This window comes from Daphnia magna, linkage group LG3 (assembly GCF_020631705.1).
Source record: "Daphnia magna isolate NIES linkage group LG3, ASM2063170v1.1, whole genome shotgun sequence".
NCBI lineage: Eukaryota > Metazoa > Arthropoda > Branchiopoda > Diplostraca > Daphniidae > Daphnia > Daphnia magna.
The window spans coordinates 12,359,173-12,377,217 of record NC_059184.1 but is presented as its reverse complement, the minus strand read 5'-3'; the positions used below and the strand labels follow the sequence as shown (position 1 = coordinate 12,377,217).

Sequence of the window (18,045 nt, the reverse complement as noted above, 5' to 3'; positions counted from 1 at the left end):
GCTCCCATAATCAACTCAACAAATATGATGAAACACTAGAAAACCCCAAAACAAAGATTTTGACACACGGGGAAAAGGATAGGGATTTCTTTTAGTATCAAACGCAACACGAACTTCAAATTTAGGTCGTATGCGAAGATTGTTTACCAATAGAGCAATAGTGCGCTAATATAACTTGTTTTGAAGGCAAGAGTGATGGTTTACCAACTGCCAAATCCTAGTACGTATAAAAATTCGGCCAGTCTGGACTTATGACCTTGCCTGGATAGTTGGCATAATCAAAAGTTACACAATTACTTACATATATAGCCAATGTGCAAGTAAATGCAAACCATGTTTTCTAGGACATGTAGATTTGTTTTTATTTACTTTCTTTTCCCTTTCAAAGTCTTCAAATCGACAAAGGTTGGCATGGCGACGTTAGCTCGAAATAATATTTTTATACGTTTTATTTGTAGACAACTTTCGTGAGACTATAACAGTCATTGCTTTCGGGAGTACCGTGATGCTTCCGCCCCTTTACGAAAATCCCATAGTGCGTTCTTATAGTTGCCCTCCCATTTCTCCTTCGTGTCTTGGTGTACATACTACGTATACAAGCAGATCAGGTATATTGCTTGCTTTTATGACCTGCCGATCAAGTGCGTTATACGACTCGAACGTTTCAGCAGGAACTTTTGATCGATCATTGATTTTACGGGGTTTGGTAGTTGACGCCAGGCGCTTTGCTGATGAACCTTGCCGTCATTTCACGTCAAATTTTACAATTTACATGATCTTTCACTCGGCAACACTCACGATTTATGATATCCGAGACTGTGTTTGTGTGTGTTTTTTTACATATACTTTTAGTAATTGTTTGAATGAACCCGAGTCATACATTCATCTTACATGGCTCCGGTTCAAAACACACACACGTATTTTACTCGGTCTATAGTCTGCACAAGTCAAAATTTTAAGCCCGAGAAAATAAGCCCGACATTTTCATGAATTTTGTTTTCTTTTCAAAAACCTAAATGTGGCTATAAAAATACATGATTTAGATTTGAAATTAAACGAGGATAAATAAAATCGAATTTTTACGTAGGACTTGGATTTTTTTGAGTTATAACAGTTAAAAAGGCAAATGCGCTATTACCACTATGATTGCGTTTTATTGAAAAATTTAATAACTAACGGGAAAACTAATATGTCAACCGGATTCAGCGTTCAATTTTGAGTACAATGTGTGTTTTTGAACGAATTCCAAGAGGTTTCGTTTTTTGAAGATTTTGACGAAAATGAGAAGGCTATACCCTTCCCACTTTTTCATTTTTGACTAAATTTTAGAATTATTTTAAAATACATGATTTCGATTTAAAATTCTACGGGAATCACGAAAATCAACTTTGTTTTTCCGTTGGGCTTCTAGTTTGTTAAATAAACGTAATAAACCGACGAACATGTTGGCGCGCCAGCAGCGCTTTAATTCCGTTTATTTAAAATTCTGATAACTTCAGCTTTTTGTCTACTAGATCTAGTTAAAATTATATGATTTCGGTCTAGAATTGAAAGCTGATTTAGAGAAAACTATCTGTTTTCTTATCAACCAGCCGTTTTTGAAATAAACTGAACCAAATTGCTCTTAAGCTTTTTTCTTTGGCCTTAAGTATTAACTTTTATTAACGTACATAACCTGTGAGGCAGAAGAAATAAAAAAAAAAGACACTCGTGCATGTAGAGTGGACCACAGAAGCACCTTCTGATACCGCAAAGCGATTACCTTAACATTATTGAAGACATTTTTGTGGGAGTGGGTTATAAAGTGAACTGGGGATCACACATGAAAGCGAATTTAGACTGCAAAGGATTACGGTAAACAAATGAATGAAATGTCATGTGTCAATTGAAATTTAGTATTTAGTAACTAAACCAACGGTTGATTTCTTGACATTAGGAGCACTGTTAAATGCGTCTAGGAAACTGTAACTGTTAAAAGATAAGAAAGCTTGTTTAAGCGAATTCAGAACAAGTTATGCTAAATAGTCTTATGCAACAAATGGCGATACGTGCCAATAATCAAATGTCAAAGTTCCATATTTTTATTCATCTTTAGCAATGGCGCTGGGTTTTAGAACCCGTTGATTTAACTAGGTTTCATGTTCCTAAATGGCACCATTATAGTCTTTCGACATGGGCATTGCGTCTTAATGCGTCGTCGTTCTGTCAAACGCCGATTTCTTCAAATGACGATTGCGTGTTTCCATTCCCAACCCCAGTCCGGATGTAAAATGTGAAGCGACAGCTTCGACGTCCATTCTTTTGTGCCCAGGATCCATTTCCCCGTCCTCGATCATCCCGAAAGAAATAAACAGAAATTATTATCAACGAGATTGATGAAGTTGGTAGTTTTATACCTTATAATGCCAGATGTAAACATGCCATTGTGAATAGTAGCGCTCTTCATATCCAACCTATAATCAACATTGAATATAGGAAGAATAATAGGCATATGCACTTAAGTGTATGTAAGGGCGCAACGTAAATATACGTGATGAATTTAATTTTTTTTAAATGATATACCCCATACAAATATGCAACTGCAACGGTGAGAATCGGAACAACAGAAAATATAGCATGCTGTTGGATGTATCGATGTATCAACATTCACGGTCTTGCGACCGTCCAATCTAAAATTTCTCCCAGATAACCTACTTTCTTGCCATTTGTTGTTTTTCAATAGGAGGGTAATTTCTTCAACAAACAAACAAAAACATACATGTTGTATTCCATATATTTCACTGCCAAAAAAAAAGGGGGTTTACTTACAAACCTATTTATATTATAGGCCCTACGAAATTTGAAAATAGCTCGTGTACCTGATGCACGCGAAGGAATGAACCCGTCACGCAAGTCAAAGGGGGCCTGTGATAAGGCAGTATCGTTACGTGTGAAACAACCAGACCAAGAAATGATGATCGATCTTTTCCGATTGTAATTGTATAAGTAGCGCTTCTTTTCATCCCATACCAAATAGCCGCCCCGTTTCTTTTTTATAACATTTTCATTTCTATATCTAGGCCACAACGATGCCTAATCAAATCGATTGCCAAGTAGACTAACTTCACGCAGACTGTCACGATAAGGCATACAATACCATCACATGTCAAATGGGGGTTTATTGATCACCGTCAGATTTGAAAGTTTCTTTGCTTATTCCTGCTCTATTGTTATGATTATTTTGAGGCCTTGAAAAATAATGACTTCCTCTTATTGAACTACAGTAGGGCCTATACAAGTATACATGCAAAAAAAAAAGGGGGGTCGTCGCTGCGACAAATATTGCTGCATTGGCTAAAAGGCTGGCCTATAGTATGGACGCATGCAAAAATCGTATGTAGCTACGAGTGCTACATGATTGTTCTATATCCAAGTAAAGTTGATATAGGACGTTCAACCAATGATTGTAAGCGATACTTTTACAGGCAATTTCCAGGCCTATGCACGATGTCGCATTGCTTAATAAACTACTGTATATTTGTCTACCAGCAATCACCGCCAATCACGCTATATGACATTTTATTTTCTGGGTTATTTTAACCCTACAGTGAATTGTCATGATATAACATCTCTTATTACAGTCTTCTTTTCTTCTTTCCAACTGTTCTTTTATTTATGAATAACATTCCCACGCGCTACTGCAGTGTACAACGACACCCACTAAAAGCACACAGCAACCAAAGAGCCTACCAAACAAACTTGATAGCGTGACTGTCCAAGTGTCCAAATATTTTAGTGCTACACCTCGGATAGTTAGGTATAATATACTCTGGTTATAAACATGTACAACTGACCGAGCTGAGGTGTCCTGCGATGCGATGGAAGAAGCAAGTGACGAAAACAAGACACCAGCTGGAACATTATTCAAACGTGGCGCCCGGTGTTGCAGAGTTTTCTGTTGCGATGCTCCCGTTGATGTCCCAGAACTTTTGGTTGGATCGACGAGCGATAGTTCTTTATAGCTTCCTAATTGTTCCTCATCTTGCCTACTGTTCCATTTCATTCGGCTAGTGGCGGATTCTTTGCTGAAAGTCTTGACCACCCTATCCTTTTCCGCTTAATATACAAACAACATTAACGTGTAAAACAGAATGAATCAATTCGTTTGAGTTGTTGTGAAGAAAGAGCGGCAATCATCGAAGCAGGCTTTCAATTAAGTTGCACCGGACACCAAACGTATATAGCAACAGGTGAATTCAAGGGTTTTCGAAACACTTACCTTCGGCGAAGACATCGTATTCTTCCTCTGATTTTTCTCGGTACAGATGGCCCCTTCCGTCCATGATGGACAAGTGCAGCTTGTAATAAAAACGAATATTTCACGCTCTATAAACGTTCTCGTTTAAGTTTTAAGAGCTACTAAAAAATGGAGGCACTCTTAGGATATTCTATTAGTCTGGCCCTAGGAAGCAAAAATGCAGAGCAATATACTCGGTGAGTGATCTCCCGTCCGCTACTCGATTAACAGCAGACTCTAAGAGGCTCGGCTGTTCTTCCTTCAGCCGGTGGACAAGAAATGAACAAAGTAAAATGGCTAGTGTGATGTACGAGGAACGCCGTCCATATCGATACAGCAATGTACGACTATGTGTACTGCATTCAGCCGCAATCGCATTCCTGCGTCTACTCTTTTGTGTCTACAGCGATACCAATCCCGATCGGTTTGATAGAAGTCTAGCCCACGCTAAGATGCATTGGCCTTTATCACGGACGAAATGTAATGGCTGTCGCTGTCATTTTTCTTTTTTTTTAACACCACGCAAGAGGCAAACATAATGTTGCCATTATTTACCTTGACGTATTGCTTGCTTTGTTCCTTGGATTTGTTGGGTGAGGTGTAAAGCAGAAGAACAAATAAGTTAAAGGTGGTATACCGTACCACGAAGTGAGCGAGCCAATACAAAGTCTTCGTGATGGTAAGAATGGTTTTTATTTGGTGGAGATTAGCGAAGTAACACCAAAACAGACAATTGTGAAGAAATACATAGTAGGTCTATTAGGCTAGACCCAAGACGTTTGTCGCCTAGTGGTGAATAACAGATGGATGTTAATCGTGCGCTCGGTTTCTCACTCGGTATAGGCAATAACACAAACGTCTAAGTGATTCTCACCTATTTAGCCTATATACTTTTTATACTTGTTTCTTTCCGTTGTGTTGTTTGGGAATTCCGTGTAAATGAAGACTGCGATTTGACTGTATTTCGTGCGTTGTATATTAGCATATTAAAATGCATGGCAGTTCATCATAACAACACACGGAGTATTTTTGGTAAACTGCACAAGCTTTATATACCTATGTAGGCTAATATCTACTTTCAAAAAATCATTAACACATATTTGCAATCGACTTTTGTTCGATTTTCATCTTCCGACATCGTTAGTTCTTTGCGTGTCTGTAACCGGAACGTAACATTTCCCGTTGATGGAGCACATTTTCCAGCGTTCGTGTTTATGACTTCCTTTGAGGGCTGAACTGCCTGGTGTTCGTTGCCTTTTCTTCTTTCAATCGCTAGAATAATTAATTTAGAAAAATTGTCTAACAATAAACCCAGATTATTTACTACTATGGACTTTACCGTGATTTGCATCACTTCTGCATTTGCCTTTACCACAGATTCGTCGCTGTCGTTATTAGGTCGATGGCGGACGTGATTGCTCACGGTCTTGGCCCGACTTTCTGTTTTCTTGTAATCATTTCTAACAGCGCGTGGTTTGAGGCGCACGATGTTGACTGACAGCCCTTTGACACTTCCTGACGTTGATGGCTGATCGCAATCGGATTCTTCGTCATCGATGAGACGCAGTTCATGTCCGTCATACTTGACTTGCTGAGCAGCCGTTCCCGTGCTGTACGTTTTGTACACTCGTTCGTCTTCTGTCAATCAAAATCATTTAAAAAAAAAAGGCAATATTACTGCCTATTAAATACCACAATAATTTTACAGGCGTCTATCGTTACGAACCAGCTGTAGCGTAGCGAGTCCGTTGAAAAGCTGCCCGTGAAACAGAGCCCGATTTTTCTGATGCGGAAGAAAATTCGATAGACCTATTCTTAATCCTGTTAACCGTTTTTTTCGAACGTTCTACATTTGAAAAAATTATCTTATTCCACTTTCTCGATTTTCTTATTGGGATTCATAAAAAAAAATAAAGATAAAATCAAATTTTACCATAGTCGAATGAAGCATCATTCAGGTTAGTGGCATTGGCCATGTTCTGCCAAAAAAATGTCTGCACGGTTAAGATGTGTGTACGTATTGGTGTACACTAATCAGTGATCTAACAAAAGGGGACGTTCGGAAGCGCCGAAGTCCTTGACTGTACTGAGATAAGCAGCGGTGGGACACGCCTTGAATTGACGCAGAGCTAAAATTTCACAATGGTGACCGTATATGCGGAACGCATGACCAGTAGGCTTCCTATTTGTCCACGTCAGGTGTCAAAAGTAAAACATGAAAAAAGGGCAAACCTTTAAGAGTGATAGCAATGCCCTTAGTTTCTCTTTTGTCTGTTTCGTACAATTGATGAAGCTGGAATTACCGCATATCCGACCGATTACTGCAGCGTAGATATTATAAAATCGTACTTTCAAGAAAAGGCCAAGTCAATCGCTTTTGCGCTGTCATAGTATGAAGTCCATCAATCAATTGAGGTTTTACAGACAAACTGGGATTGCAAAGTCGGTGATCGTTCGATTTTATCCTCGGACGTATATTTACTGGAGTTACTGGACGACCAATCAGCTGTGGTATAGTTGATTACAGGTTTCAACGGCTAGGCTCAATGTTTGCAGCACTTGCGGCGTTCTTTTTACTACTCAATGGAGTCGACTGTCCAACGTAATACGCAGTATGCATTTGGCCGCTGGCTATAGTCAGTAGAAAAGGCATCACAGCACGTCATGCTTCGATTGCATGGAATTGAAGGCAAACAACGAGGCCAAAAGGTATGCCACAATCGACTTTAACGATATTGACAAACTAGATTCCTTGCGACGCACGCCTACGCAACGTCAAATAAAAGGTTGACTACCATGACATTTGACCGACCTTTGCTGTTCCATAAAGTAAACAACTAACATACGTTATCGAGTTACAGTGTATGTTGTGCAGTCGTTGTATATTAACAAATGTCCCAAAATAAAGAAGTGATCAATATAAGTTCAGTAGCTCACATTTCTTGAGACAAACTAGACAACGCAGAAAGGGCTTTACAAGAGGTCTTTAAGAAACACAAAATGGGATGAATAATTGAATATGGTGGCCAACAACCCCTTTTCAGGAACGCAGTGGTCCAATCTAAATTTCAATTTATGATATGTAACCACTATATAGAAAATAAAATGTTGGAATATATCAGACACTGGCCGCAGGAAAAGAAAAATATATCCTAAATTGCGTAAAGGAAGATGAAAGTATATGTGAATCATAGCCAGCTGATTCACGCAGTGTTTAATGGCCATAGATTGGGGGAGAGTACGCTTGTTGGGTGTAGACCGGAGCAGAATAAGCTGGGACTTGATAAGATGGGCTCGGGGCTTGGTAGGAAGGAGCCTGATAAGAGGGCGTTGGGGCTCCATACGATTGTTGAGGGGCACCGTAAGCTTTCTGAGGAGGTCCATAACTGGACTTTGGTTTCTTGCTGGCTTTCGGAGCTCCATAGCCGCCCTTTGGTCTCTTTGCTTTTGGGGCGCCATAACTGCCCTTGGGTTTCTTGGCTTTTGGGGCTCCATAAGAATGTTGGGGAGCTTCGTACAACTCTTGCGGGGCTTCATATGATTGTTGAGGGGCTTCGTACGACTGTAAGGGGGTCTCGTAAGATTGGCTGTACTGCGTAGCTGGGGCGCTGTAAGAAGGAGCCGGAGCTGTATACTGGGGGGCAGGTGGTGAGTATTGGGAAGCAGGGACGGGATTATTGTATGCAGGAGGATTGTATGCAGGAGGGCTGTATGCAGGAGGGCTGTATGCAGGAGGATTGTATGCAGGAGGACTGTATGCAGGAGGGCTGTATGCAGGAGGATTGTATGCAGGAGGATTGTATGCAGGAGGACTGTATGCAGGAGGGCTGTATGCAGGAGGATTGTATGCAGGAGGACTGTATGCAGGAGGGCTGTATGCAGGAGGACTGTATGCAGGAGGACTGTATGCAGGAGGGCTGTATGTTGGGGAACTATAGATGGGAGATGTTTGGCCTTCATATTGTTGGGATCCTTGAGGGGTATCGTAGGAAGGTACAGATGGCTGAGCAGAATAGGACTGCTGATCGTAATACTGTTGATCCGGTTTCGTATCGTAAGACGAAACAGCAATGGGGTTACCATATCCTGCACCTACATCAGGAGTGTGAATTGGGACGCCACCGCCATGCCCGTGATCATGCCCGTGGTCATGTCCGTGGTCGTGTCCGTGGTCGTGGTGCCCGTGATGTCCATGTCCATCCGCTGCAAAAAAGTTATCGCAAATTTAGCGTTTTTATGGATACAGAACAAGATTTAAGCTAAACGAAATCTTGTTTATAAGTTTGCCAAACATTCAGAGCTGATAAGCTGAATAATGTCCAATACTAACGTGATCGCTTTTCGCGGTTGGATTCTGGTAAGGCAGTAGCCAGCACGAAGAATAACAGCAAAAGTACCTTAAAGTGAACAGCGGAAGAATTATACATGAGTTAACTTAACTTGACCAATGTAGAATTGAATCGTACATTCCGAATTTAAATTTATTATTATTATTTCAATTTTTTACTTACAGATCTTCCAGTGGTACCCATGTTAGTAAGCTCTTGCTGTGGAACAGAAAGTGATGTGTCTATGAGCCACCGACGCCGATGCTTATATACCCGTCGTTACTGACTGTCCGTACGCGTTGCGGACTTGCGGTAAAGAAATTTAAATAGAAAGAAAGAGAAAAGTAACATCCTGGCTGCCACACGATTAAGTAGGATAGCTTTATCGTCAAAAACTGGGTACCGGTCTAGAAAATAACACCACCAACCATACATGTTTGCGCAGTTGGCCACAAAGACTGTATACCAACATCAAAATCTTCCGTTTTCCTACAAATAATATTTCCCATCTTCTTCTGATCTGATCTGATGACACATAATCAGGCGTTTTACATTTGTATTTTACTTATCAACAACCAATGATGTAAGTGGCTTTTTTGGCGCTGATATAAGAGAAATTTGACCAAATAACTGTGCCACTTTGTTCAAAAGTCTTACATGCAAATAAAAACAAACTCTTATCCCTAACTATAACATGTAAATGCGTACCATCGTTAAGAATTCCGTGCGCGAACAGAGGTGGTATTTAAATAAAGTGGCGCGCCAGCACTGCCACTCTGTTTTCTACGTTTATTTTATAAACTATAATCCTCACGTTAAAAAGAACTTGCGTATCGTAATTGTGGTTTAATTACGTATCGAAATCATGTATTTTTAACTAAATCTAAAATTTAGCCAAAATTGAAAAAGTGGGAAGGCTATAGCCTTCTTATTTTCGTCAAAATCTGCAAAAATCGACATCTCTTAGAATTCAATAAAAACACACACGTTATCTCAAAATTAAACGCTGATTTCAGCTGGAAGATTAACTCTTCCGTTATTTATGTCGTTTTTGAATAAATTGCAAGCGTAGTTATAGCGCAAACACCTGCTGTTTAATTGTGCGAACGAAATTAATTAAACACGATGTATCTTTCTGTATTTAATTTAAAACTCGCTAGATGGTGTTCAAAGACCTATTCCAACATATTTGCTGGATCGTCTGGATGCCCAACAATCACCTGATTTTCGATGGCACATATAATCAAGAACCTCAACTGATCACGTTTCGTCTTAAATGAACCACAGTGCAACTGTAGGCTACAATATAGATATTGATACCCTAAATATCTATACTATAACATAGGGCATCCTTTTTTAAGCGCACCCTTTATAAGCATATATAGTATAAAAATACAGCTGTAACATAACCGGCGAGCTTTTGCACGAGCTTCTGCACTCACTTATGCATGTGCTGGAAACCCGAGTCAGAAAGTCATTTTCCAATGTCTTCTCTTTTGTTTCCCAACGTTATTTGGTTATAGTCATGTAGTCAACTAAATATCTTTTTCCAGCTAATGCATACGCATTATATTGAAATTTGGAGAAGTGCGAATGAATTAAAAAATAAATAAAAAATGATTGCTTTCCTATCCTTTTCGGAGCTGTCGGTTGGCATCTACACATAGGTGGAGCATCGAATTCAGCTATATGCAGGCTATTAAAATATATCTAGAGCAAGTATGGGGGAGGGAGGGGTGAATGGGATGGCTTTTACAGGACGCATATGTTACGCAGCGTACACAAAAAGAGCAATGTGGATTTATAGAGAACAGCATAAAGATCATGAGACATCTCATCTGTAGTGAAATGGAGCAACCGAGTGTCATCAGTTGCATGCAATATCATATTTATCAAATGTCAGAACTTTAATGTCACCATTCAGGGTCTATATAAATAAAAGTAGACGCTCTCATTTTGCCAAAGAAATCTCTATAGTTTCTAATTCTCTTTTATTCCTCCCACGTATATAGCTCCGTGTCTAAAGCCTGTAAGTGAACAGGAGCTGTTTGTTAAGTAGGTTAAAGACAATCACGTGCTCAAAAGCTCTTAAAAAGGTGAACATAGATATTTGAGACGTTCTTTTCACTGTCGTTTCCTCTGTTTTCATAGAAGAAGTTATCGAGTTCCCAGCCCAATACTTGGATAAAGGATTTACAACTTCTGTGGCTGCTAATACCTTTCGACCTTCTGCAGCGCACGTACCGTCTATATACGTTTAATGATCTGGGGGGTTGGCGATGCAGACATCCTGCTGAGAAAGCCCCAAGCAGATCGTCTGAAAAGAGGATAAAAATACAAAAAAAAAAATTGTCTACTTGGAACCTTTTGGTAATGAGAGGTTGACTATAGCGACTTGACGACAGCCAATCCGCAGAAAACTGCTGTCTAATTATCTTAAAACGCTGCGAAAACATTTTCCACTTTAAAGAGCCTGCCAACTTCTTACGTACTATTGGAGGCAAAAATGACCGGAAGTTATCGTCTATATTGACGTCAGCCCGCAACAGTCGTCTAAGTGGCAAGCATCAACGATTGCAGCCCTCATTTAATCCAATTTTTAAATGTGAGCACGGTGCTTTAAAACTGATGATGCGCACTGCCTTTCTTTCGGTGAACTCGAACGTTTGAGTGGCTACTTAAAAAACTAACTAGACTTTACCATTTAGGTCCTTCACGTGTATTGTAGGTGTACAAATATCCTATTATGTGAGCTGGATTATGCTGTAGTGCACTATATATGCATCGATCGACATTCAAATCTCTGCCATCCTTCCGAACCGATTAAAATAGACCAAACCAACTAATATACATTTATCTTTTATCGCTTCCGCTGTTAAAAAAAAGAGCTTTATGTTGAGGCATATATACAGGTTGGTCTTCTCATACGTATATATATACTTGCAAAAGCTTTTTGTTTTTGCTTGGCATCAAGTAAAGCAGGATTACGCAATATTATAGGAGAGAAAAAAAGAACAGTTGCTTTAACGCAACAGCTGGGAAAGCAGCGCCGTTTCACCTCGTTGCACTGACGCTGAGGGCTTTCTGGAATAAACCTAGTCACCCTTCAATCCTGTCGAATTGTGCGGCTTTCGTGTGCTATTTCCTACATATACACGCCTTCACTTCTCCGAGAGTTGATCCGATTGAGGAAAGAAAGGGCCAGCATCAGAAAACAAAATGCTAGCTTTACTTTTCAATGTGTTTTCCATCCTTTTTTTTCTTTCAGCCAATCGTGCGACTTGTTTTTTGTTCTTCTATGTGTCTTTTATATTAAATGTATCTATTCCACTCTCCACACTGACAAATACATACCGACAAATGCAATCAGTATATGTCCTATACTCTGTCAATTGCGTAGCGCTGATTTTGTTTTCGTTGCACAAAAAAAAGAATTGGCTCAACGAGACGGCGAGGGTTTATTTGACAAAAAGGCACGTGCTGATATATGTTAGTTATACAGACAATATAAACAGAAAGACGCATTTGGGGATAGTTTTTGTTTTATTTACTCTATACACATATATCTGTTTCATTACATGGATGAAGATTCGATCATGGATTACATTTGGTTATCTTGATTTAAGTAATTTTATTTCCCTCTTTTCCTTTTAATTCGATACCATAAAGCTTGTATTACCCGTCTTTTAGATCTGTTCGTACTTCATTTTTCCTTGGCTTTGTATATACAAATAATATATATATGCAATTTTATACGTTCATATACGATATTACTGTTTGATAGACAGACTATATAGCACAAAGAGAATATAAGATCGCAAACTGAAGACCAGCACTATATCGCCAGCGTGTAATGGATATATTTCACTTGAAACCACTAGATGATACTGCGAAAGACGTTGATAATATACTGATGCATGGTAAATAAATAGATTTACTTTGACGTTTCATCTGGGCAAAAGCTGATGGGAAACTATAAGGATATCCATCATAAATTGCCAAATAAAATTAGGAGAATGGCGGATTATACCTTTCCTGTAATATATTACTACTAACTTTTGATTCCAATCTTTTCTTTGATGTACTATTCCTTTTCCTTTTTAAAATATATCCTTCCATTTCTGCATCTCTTTCCATCTTGCATTTGATGAATAACTTAATTGTATTAGACGTGTTTCTGGGTGCGAATCTTAATGAGCTTCCACGTGACATCCCCTATATACTTAACGGAATTAACTCGGACGTGCGTGACGTAGGCCATACAATGATGTTCTCCCTACTTAAGGCATCACTTGATCTTAAATGCAAAAATATCTTGACGTGCAAAATAAAACAAGAGTTGCCAACAATAATATAGCATTAGCATCGAAGGCCGTATAAACTGGATGGGGATTCTCGAGCCTGCATTTATTATATACGTAGGTTGTATATATGCCATAAGCGGATGATGAAGAATTATTGAGCACTTTTTAGCCCTCATCGTCTGCCTTTATACATCGAACGTCAACGAAACAGAGATCTAAAGATGACGAAGGATTATAATTAGCTGCCATTTCGTGACGACCATCGACATCAGGATTTGTAAGGAAAAGAGAGATGCGTATAAATATAAGGCTCACGGATGAAGCATTAAAAACGATAGGCATCGAATGTTACGAAGAATTAAGAGTATATTATTAGAACAGAAACGAACTAAAGAGAAATAGAATTTTACTCGTGGGGTATAAATGAACGATCGTATGGCTTGACAGCACACACATGTAAACAAACGACGAAACGTTATCGACCCGTGACGATGATTCTGTTGTTGCGGCTGACGCTATATTCGTGGCACACCATTAACAAGCACCAGTAGTTCCCCCCCTCTGCGTTCGTTTTCACTCGTTACCCAGTCATTCTAGCTGGTTGTTTAATCATTAGCTATGACACGTTTGAAACAATTCCCATCCAATCAGGAAAATTCACAGAATAAAACATTGATAAAGAAACAGCTAATTCTTCCTTTCTAACACATGACGAATAACAATGAACAGTTTCACCTGCATTAGTTATTGTTTTCTTCGTTTTCCTCACTACAAAAAAGAACAGTAGACCTATACAAATCATCGAGAACATCCTGATGGCTTATATATAATATATCCTAATATAAGTTCTCAAAATAATCGCATATTGGCGCAGTCGTCAATTTGATCAGCGATGCCATCGTTTCTCGTCAGATTTCGTAAAGATTCGCCATTCAATCGCGATCAAATACATTGAACATAAGCCGTAATTTGATTGGAAAACGTCACTATCGTTTGGCTAAAGGTAACCAAATGTTAACAAGATGAGCTATATCGTCAATGAACTTTACCGTACGTCGTCTGCTGTCATTATTAAAAGCAAACTTGAAAGTGTCAGTCACTTTCATTCGCCGTGTATATAAAATAGAAAAATTGACTATAACTATAACATCCAAATCAAATAATGTCTATGGGAAAAAAACGTACGTCGTGCGTTGAGTGCTGATCGGTCGACATGATGGCGTCCGACATTGTATAGCATTTGTATATTTCGCGGCAAGTGCTATAAGAGGCAAGCCGGAAGCAGCAGTTACACTAATGAGGTCCCTAGCGGCAAAATTATTTTCGCAGCCAAAAATCAGCAACAAATTTTTGTGTGTTATCGCCGTTTTCCCACGAATGGACAGAGCTTATAGCTTATAGAACACGTTATCTTATCAAGGACGCAAAAAAAAAAACAAAAAAACATGTCAGTGTGTCTGGAGTGACGTGAATGTCACAACGCCAGAACGGTGAATGGAACATCTTAAGGATGTAACCACCAGTTGTGGATAGGCTAATTCTTCTTAAAGTCGCACATAATAAAACCTATAACAGCACGCAATTCTCGAGTTTTCCAAAGCTTTAAAAAAGAAATAATAATTCAACTGTGGTTATTCGTCAGCAAATAATTTGATAAGGCATTTTTAAAGAAGATCTTTAATGGAATAATAAATCCACTGTGTTGCCAATTCACGCAAGTTCGCAGCAAAGAGGAAGGCTAACGTTCGTATACAAATAATAGAAGTTGAGCGAAACATTGCTGACAGATGAGAAATGCGCAAAGTCAGATATAATATGAAAGATAATTATGTTATCCTATAGTGTGTTATATTCCCCCCCTCGTACATTTTCGTCTTGTTGTTTGCGCTTGTTTGTTTGCTTACTGTTTTAGCTTCGCAAGCATATTTGACCATCTCCACACAAAAAAAACAAGTAAACGCAGACCAAAATTTGAAAGAGACTCGTGTAGCACAAAAACAAATAAATTTATTTATAAATAAGAAAAAAAGGCCAAATTGAAAGCAAGAAAACTGCACGAGAAACGTGCAATGTTTTTACAAAAAGATGAAAACAAATAAAAAAGATAATAAACAGTAGTGTTACACAATAGGCAAAATACCTTGAATTTAACGTTTTTTTTTTAATAATCAGCTCTGACAACAGCGCAAAGACTTGCGTCAACCATGGCAACACTCCAATTATAAAATGATCTCTAATGATTACGACATCCAATCGTCCACATACTAAACATCAAATTTAAAGTTTTAAATGTCGACTAACGAGGAATTCTTGCAATGATTTCTGTCTGTTTTTGATCAAAACTCTTTGTTGATTAACGATGAAACAAACGAGGTTTTCAATCCAAATTAAAACAACGAATTGGAAGAGGGTTCCAAAGGCAGCGGTTCGGAAAAGGCGATGAAGGGAACGACATTTGATTCGTGTTTGCCGGTGAAAGGTGGCGCTGAATCTGAAGAGTCGGTTAACATTTCTTCTGGACTCGCTGGTTGATTGGCTGGCATAGCAAAAAATCTTAACAAAGCCGTTAATTGCTCGTCGGCCTGCTGCGTGTCCTTGGCCGAATTCAATCGAATCAAGAGGCTCTCCAGAGATGATTTGGCCGGCTCGATGAACTCTGGTGAATCGATCAATGAACTCGACTTGACAGACGGCTGTTCCAGTCTCTCCACTGGTGATGGTCGTGCAGTTGTTTGCGGAAGACGTGGAGGACCCGTGACCCACACGACCGTTTCTTTCACTTCATGCAGAGGCTTTAGAGATGGACGTTGTTGTACGTTCTCGAAAGACATTGGCTGCTGGACAATAGGCTTAGCCGGTGATTGAAATTCAAGCGGCCGTTGAGTGGCTTGAGACAAGCCCTGCTGTTCCACATCAGGCCGGCTGACAAATTGTTTTTGCTGTACAGGTTCAGTAAGCCGTTGATTAACCTGATCAAACCCTTGTGGTGGTTCATTAAATTTTCGTTGGACAGGTGGCTCCACAAACTGTCGAGAATCTATTAGCCGTTCACCTGGCTGAATCGGTTCAGCTCGATGGGTCACGTGGAAAAGCCGATTAGATTCTTCACGCAACTGGCCAGTCTGCAAGGGCTGCTCTTCAACAGGCTTTGGAACTACTTTAACAAACCGTTGAATCGCATCGACTATTTCTCGTTGGCCGCTCTGCGGATGATGTTCGAACGGCCGTGTTTCCATTCTTCTCTGCTCACGCTCGTCAGCAAATTGACGTGCAAGCTGCTCGGGTTCGTTGTGTTGGCTCGATCGCTGAGGCTCCACCAAGCTATTATCAAGAAATTCATGGCCAACTGTGTGAGTCAATTGATTTTGGCCGGCGCGCATGCCGTGCTCTTCATCCTTCTGCTGATGGGCAAACTTGGGCGGTTTCATAAGCTGCTGAGATGATTGTTCAAATCGCTGGTGGCCATGGTGGAATTCGACAGGTCGCTCACTTGGCCGACCAAGCCCCGGAGATTCATTCCATTGGCTTGGTTGATTACCCCTGACATATTCAACTGTCTGCTTATTAACAGGAGGCGGCGGAGAAGTTTGATGAAATTGAAAGACGCCCATGTTGAATCTCGCCCGTTTCTCTGCAGGTATCTCTAAACTTTCGGTATTATCAACAAACTGATTGCGCTCCCATTTTCTCCCCGCTTCGTTTCGCTGAAGACCCGAGTTTTGCCATTCGATTCGCTGATTATTGGCCGCTGCATATCGACCTGGTTCAACCGAATGTTCTTCTTGTGCTGCCGGTCGATTGGACGTCGTATATTTGACGTAGTCTTGACGCGACATAATCTGCGAATACGGACCGTACGGCTCGATGATTGGCATTTTCTTTTCTTGGGGATAATAGTTTTTAGCTGGAGGAGCGAGCTGGCCGTGAGTAGAATCGGCAATGGCAGGGCCAGCATGTTGAATGCATCGAACCCAGCCGTAAGATCTGCATGGCGGGACATTACCGAATTTCGAAACGTCTTCCGAATGCGAACCAAATACCCGGCCGACACAAGCGGCTGATTCGACGCAAGGCAGCAGAGTGTCATAGGGTACGAGACCGTTTGTCCCGGCTGGCCGTTGCCAGTCGTCGGTAGGGAGATTTCGGGTAGTCACCGAGTCGATCGATAGCAGCAACAGCATCAGCATTGCTGCTAGCCCGTGTTGGTTGATCATTCCTTTCAGCTTTTTCATTTGAAAAGCTGCCGATCTACGAGGGGGAGAAAAGATGAAACGTCTGTTAAATAATATGACAATATAGAATTGGGGAGTCGACAGTGGCCAGCAGTTGTCACAGGTCTTTTAAACGTTTGATGCAAAGCCCTTTCATTGAGCCATTTGCGATTTGTTTTTCCAGCTCTTTTGTTTTTCATGTATGCAAATTGAGTACTTTCTCTTTATTCCTTATAGCGATAGCGTTTGCAATATATCAGTCGCCATCACTATAAGGAAAATCGTGACTCGACAGCTGTTTATGGTCACCCAGTTATCGGGGCACATCTGATATTCAAATGAACAACACAAGTTTGGCGCATAAAAACTTGGCTTACCTTGCTGGCGTCAAATAATAATCTTGCATCTAGAATTTGTTCACCTGATGTTCGTAAAATAATTTAAATAAAAAGGAATTCCTCACTGTCACGACCTTTATTCTTTTCCCCACCTAACACAATGAATTGATTGTCTGTGAATCACTGTACGTATATCTATATAGTTGATTGCCAGCCAACCGTTTTGACAGCTATCGATGAGGAAGAATGCGAAACAACTGAATTCAACGTTGGAGCTTAAAGCTCTACTTTATATAGTGTTGGCATTTACGAAAGAATGTTCTTTTCCCCGTTAGCTTTTTATCTCCCTGTTTCCCCGTTAGTTTTATTTCTCCCCTCTGCTAATCGGACCTGAAGTCCCAATGGAGGGCTTGTTGGATCACATTTATAGTCAGAATGTAGGTGAAGGTTCATTGTTGAATATGTTGTATCCAAATGGAGGCTGCTGATGGATCATTGTGCAGTGTATTTACGTCGGCTATTGTAGCACCACAAGGGACTGTGTGTTTGCTGGATTAAAAGTATATATTATAATACACACAAGTTGTT

General features: G+C 40.0%; 4 protein-coding genes across 5 annotated transcripts; all 4 read right to left on the bottom strand.

Moving 5' to 3' along the window:
• Positions 1-1,892: 1,892 nt before the first annotated feature.
• Positions 1,893-4,667, bottom strand: LOC116918699. Its single transcript, XM_045171261.1, has 4 exons — positions 4,259-4,667; positions 3,834-4,095; positions 2,397-2,453; positions 1,893-1,968 (listed from the first exon to the last, which is right to left on the bottom strand). Exons 1-4 carry the CDS (start codon positions 4,320-4,322, stop codon positions 1,893-1,895), a joined length of 459 nt encoding a protein of 152 aa, XP_045027196.1. The 5' UTR covers positions 4,323-4,667.
• Positions 4,668-5,234: 567 nt separating this feature from the next.
• Positions 5,235-6,560, bottom strand: LOC116918698. 2 transcript variants are annotated; one of them, XM_045170652.1, is made up of 4 exons: positions 6,210-6,560; positions 6,003-6,122; positions 5,649-5,914; positions 5,235-5,548 (listed from the first exon to the last, which is right to left on the bottom strand). In XM_045170652.1, exons 1-4 carry the CDS (start codon positions 6,250-6,252, stop codon positions 5,489-5,491), a joined length of 489 nt encoding a protein of 162 aa, XP_045026587.1. In that variant the 5' UTR covers positions 6,253-6,560; the 3' UTR covers positions 5,235-5,488. The 2 variants fall into 2 exon arrangements, with proteins under 2 accessions (XP_045026587.1, XP_032780327.2); XM_032924436.2 differs by having other exon boundaries at positions 5,616-5,914; positions 6,210-6,552.
• A 581-nt stretch (positions 6,561-7,141) lies between these two features.
• On the bottom strand, positions 7,142-8,852 carry LOC116918695 (repetitive proline-rich cell wall protein). The gene is made up of 3 exons (XM_045170651.1): positions 8,788-8,852; positions 8,607-8,673; positions 7,142-8,479 (listed from the first exon to the last, which is right to left on the bottom strand). The coding sequence occupies exons 1-3, from the start codon at positions 8,806-8,808 to the stop codon at positions 7,491-7,493; spliced, it is 1,077 nt and encodes a 358-aa protein (XP_045026586.1). The 5' UTR covers positions 8,809-8,852; the 3' UTR covers positions 7,142-7,490.
• Positions 8,853-15,072: 6,220 nt separating this feature from the next.
• LOC116918535 lies at positions 15,073-17,732 on the bottom strand. The gene is made up of 2 exons (XM_032924255.2): positions 17,497-17,732; positions 15,073-17,156 (listed from the first exon to the last, which is right to left on the bottom strand). Exons 1-2 carry the CDS (start codon positions 17,523-17,525, stop codon positions 15,296-15,298), a joined length of 1,890 nt encoding a protein of 629 aa, XP_032780146.2. The 5' UTR covers positions 17,526-17,732; the 3' UTR covers positions 15,073-15,295.
• Between the last annotated feature and the right edge of the window lie 313 nt (positions 17,733-18,045).

Excerpts from the sequence above, each read along its gene's own strand:
- LOC116918699 (XM_045171261.1), bottom strand. The coding sequence starts at position 4,322 with ATGGACGGAAGGGGCCATCTGTACCGAGAAAAATCAGAGGAAGAATAC. Across the intron at positions 4,096-4,258 it reads ATACGATGTCTTCGCCGAAG|CGGAAAAGGATAGGGTGGTC; the intron begins GTAAGTGTTTCG and ends TTGTATATTAAG. Across the intron at positions 1,969-2,396 it reads TTTACATCTGGCATTATAAG|TTACAGTTTCCTAGACGCAT; the intron begins GTATAAAACTAC and ends ATCTTTTAACAG.
- LOC116918698 (XM_032924436.2), bottom strand. The coding sequence starts at position 6,252 with ATGGCCAATGCCACTAACCTGAATGATGCTTCATTCGACTATG. Across the intron at positions 5,915-6,002 it reads GACTCGCTACGCTACAGCTG|AAGACGAACGAGTGTACAAA; the intron begins GTTCGTAACGAT and ends TTTGATTGACAG. Across the intron at positions 5,549-5,615 it reads CAGAAGTGATGCAAATCACG|CGATTGAAAGAAGAAAAGGC; the intron begins GTAAAGTCCATA and ends TAATTATTCTAG.
- LOC116918695 (XM_045170651.1), bottom strand. The coding sequence starts at position 8,808 with ATGGGTACCACTGGAAGATCT. Across the intron at positions 8,674-8,787 it reads TGGGTACCACTGGAAGATCT|GTACTTTTGCTGTTATTCTT; the intron begins GTAAGTAAAAAA and ends GTTCACTTTAAG. Across the intron at positions 8,480-8,606 it reads CAACCGCGAAAAGCGATCAC|CGGATGGACATGGACATCAC; the intron begins GTTAGTATTGGA and ends ACTTTTTTGCAG.
- LOC116918535 (XM_032924255.2), bottom strand. The coding sequence starts at position 17,525 with ATGCAAGATTATTATTTGACGCCAGCAAG. Across the intron at positions 17,157-17,496 it reads TATTATTTGACGCCAGCAAG|ATCGGCAGCTTTTCAAATGA; the intron begins GTAAGCCAAGTT and ends TCCCCCTCGTAG.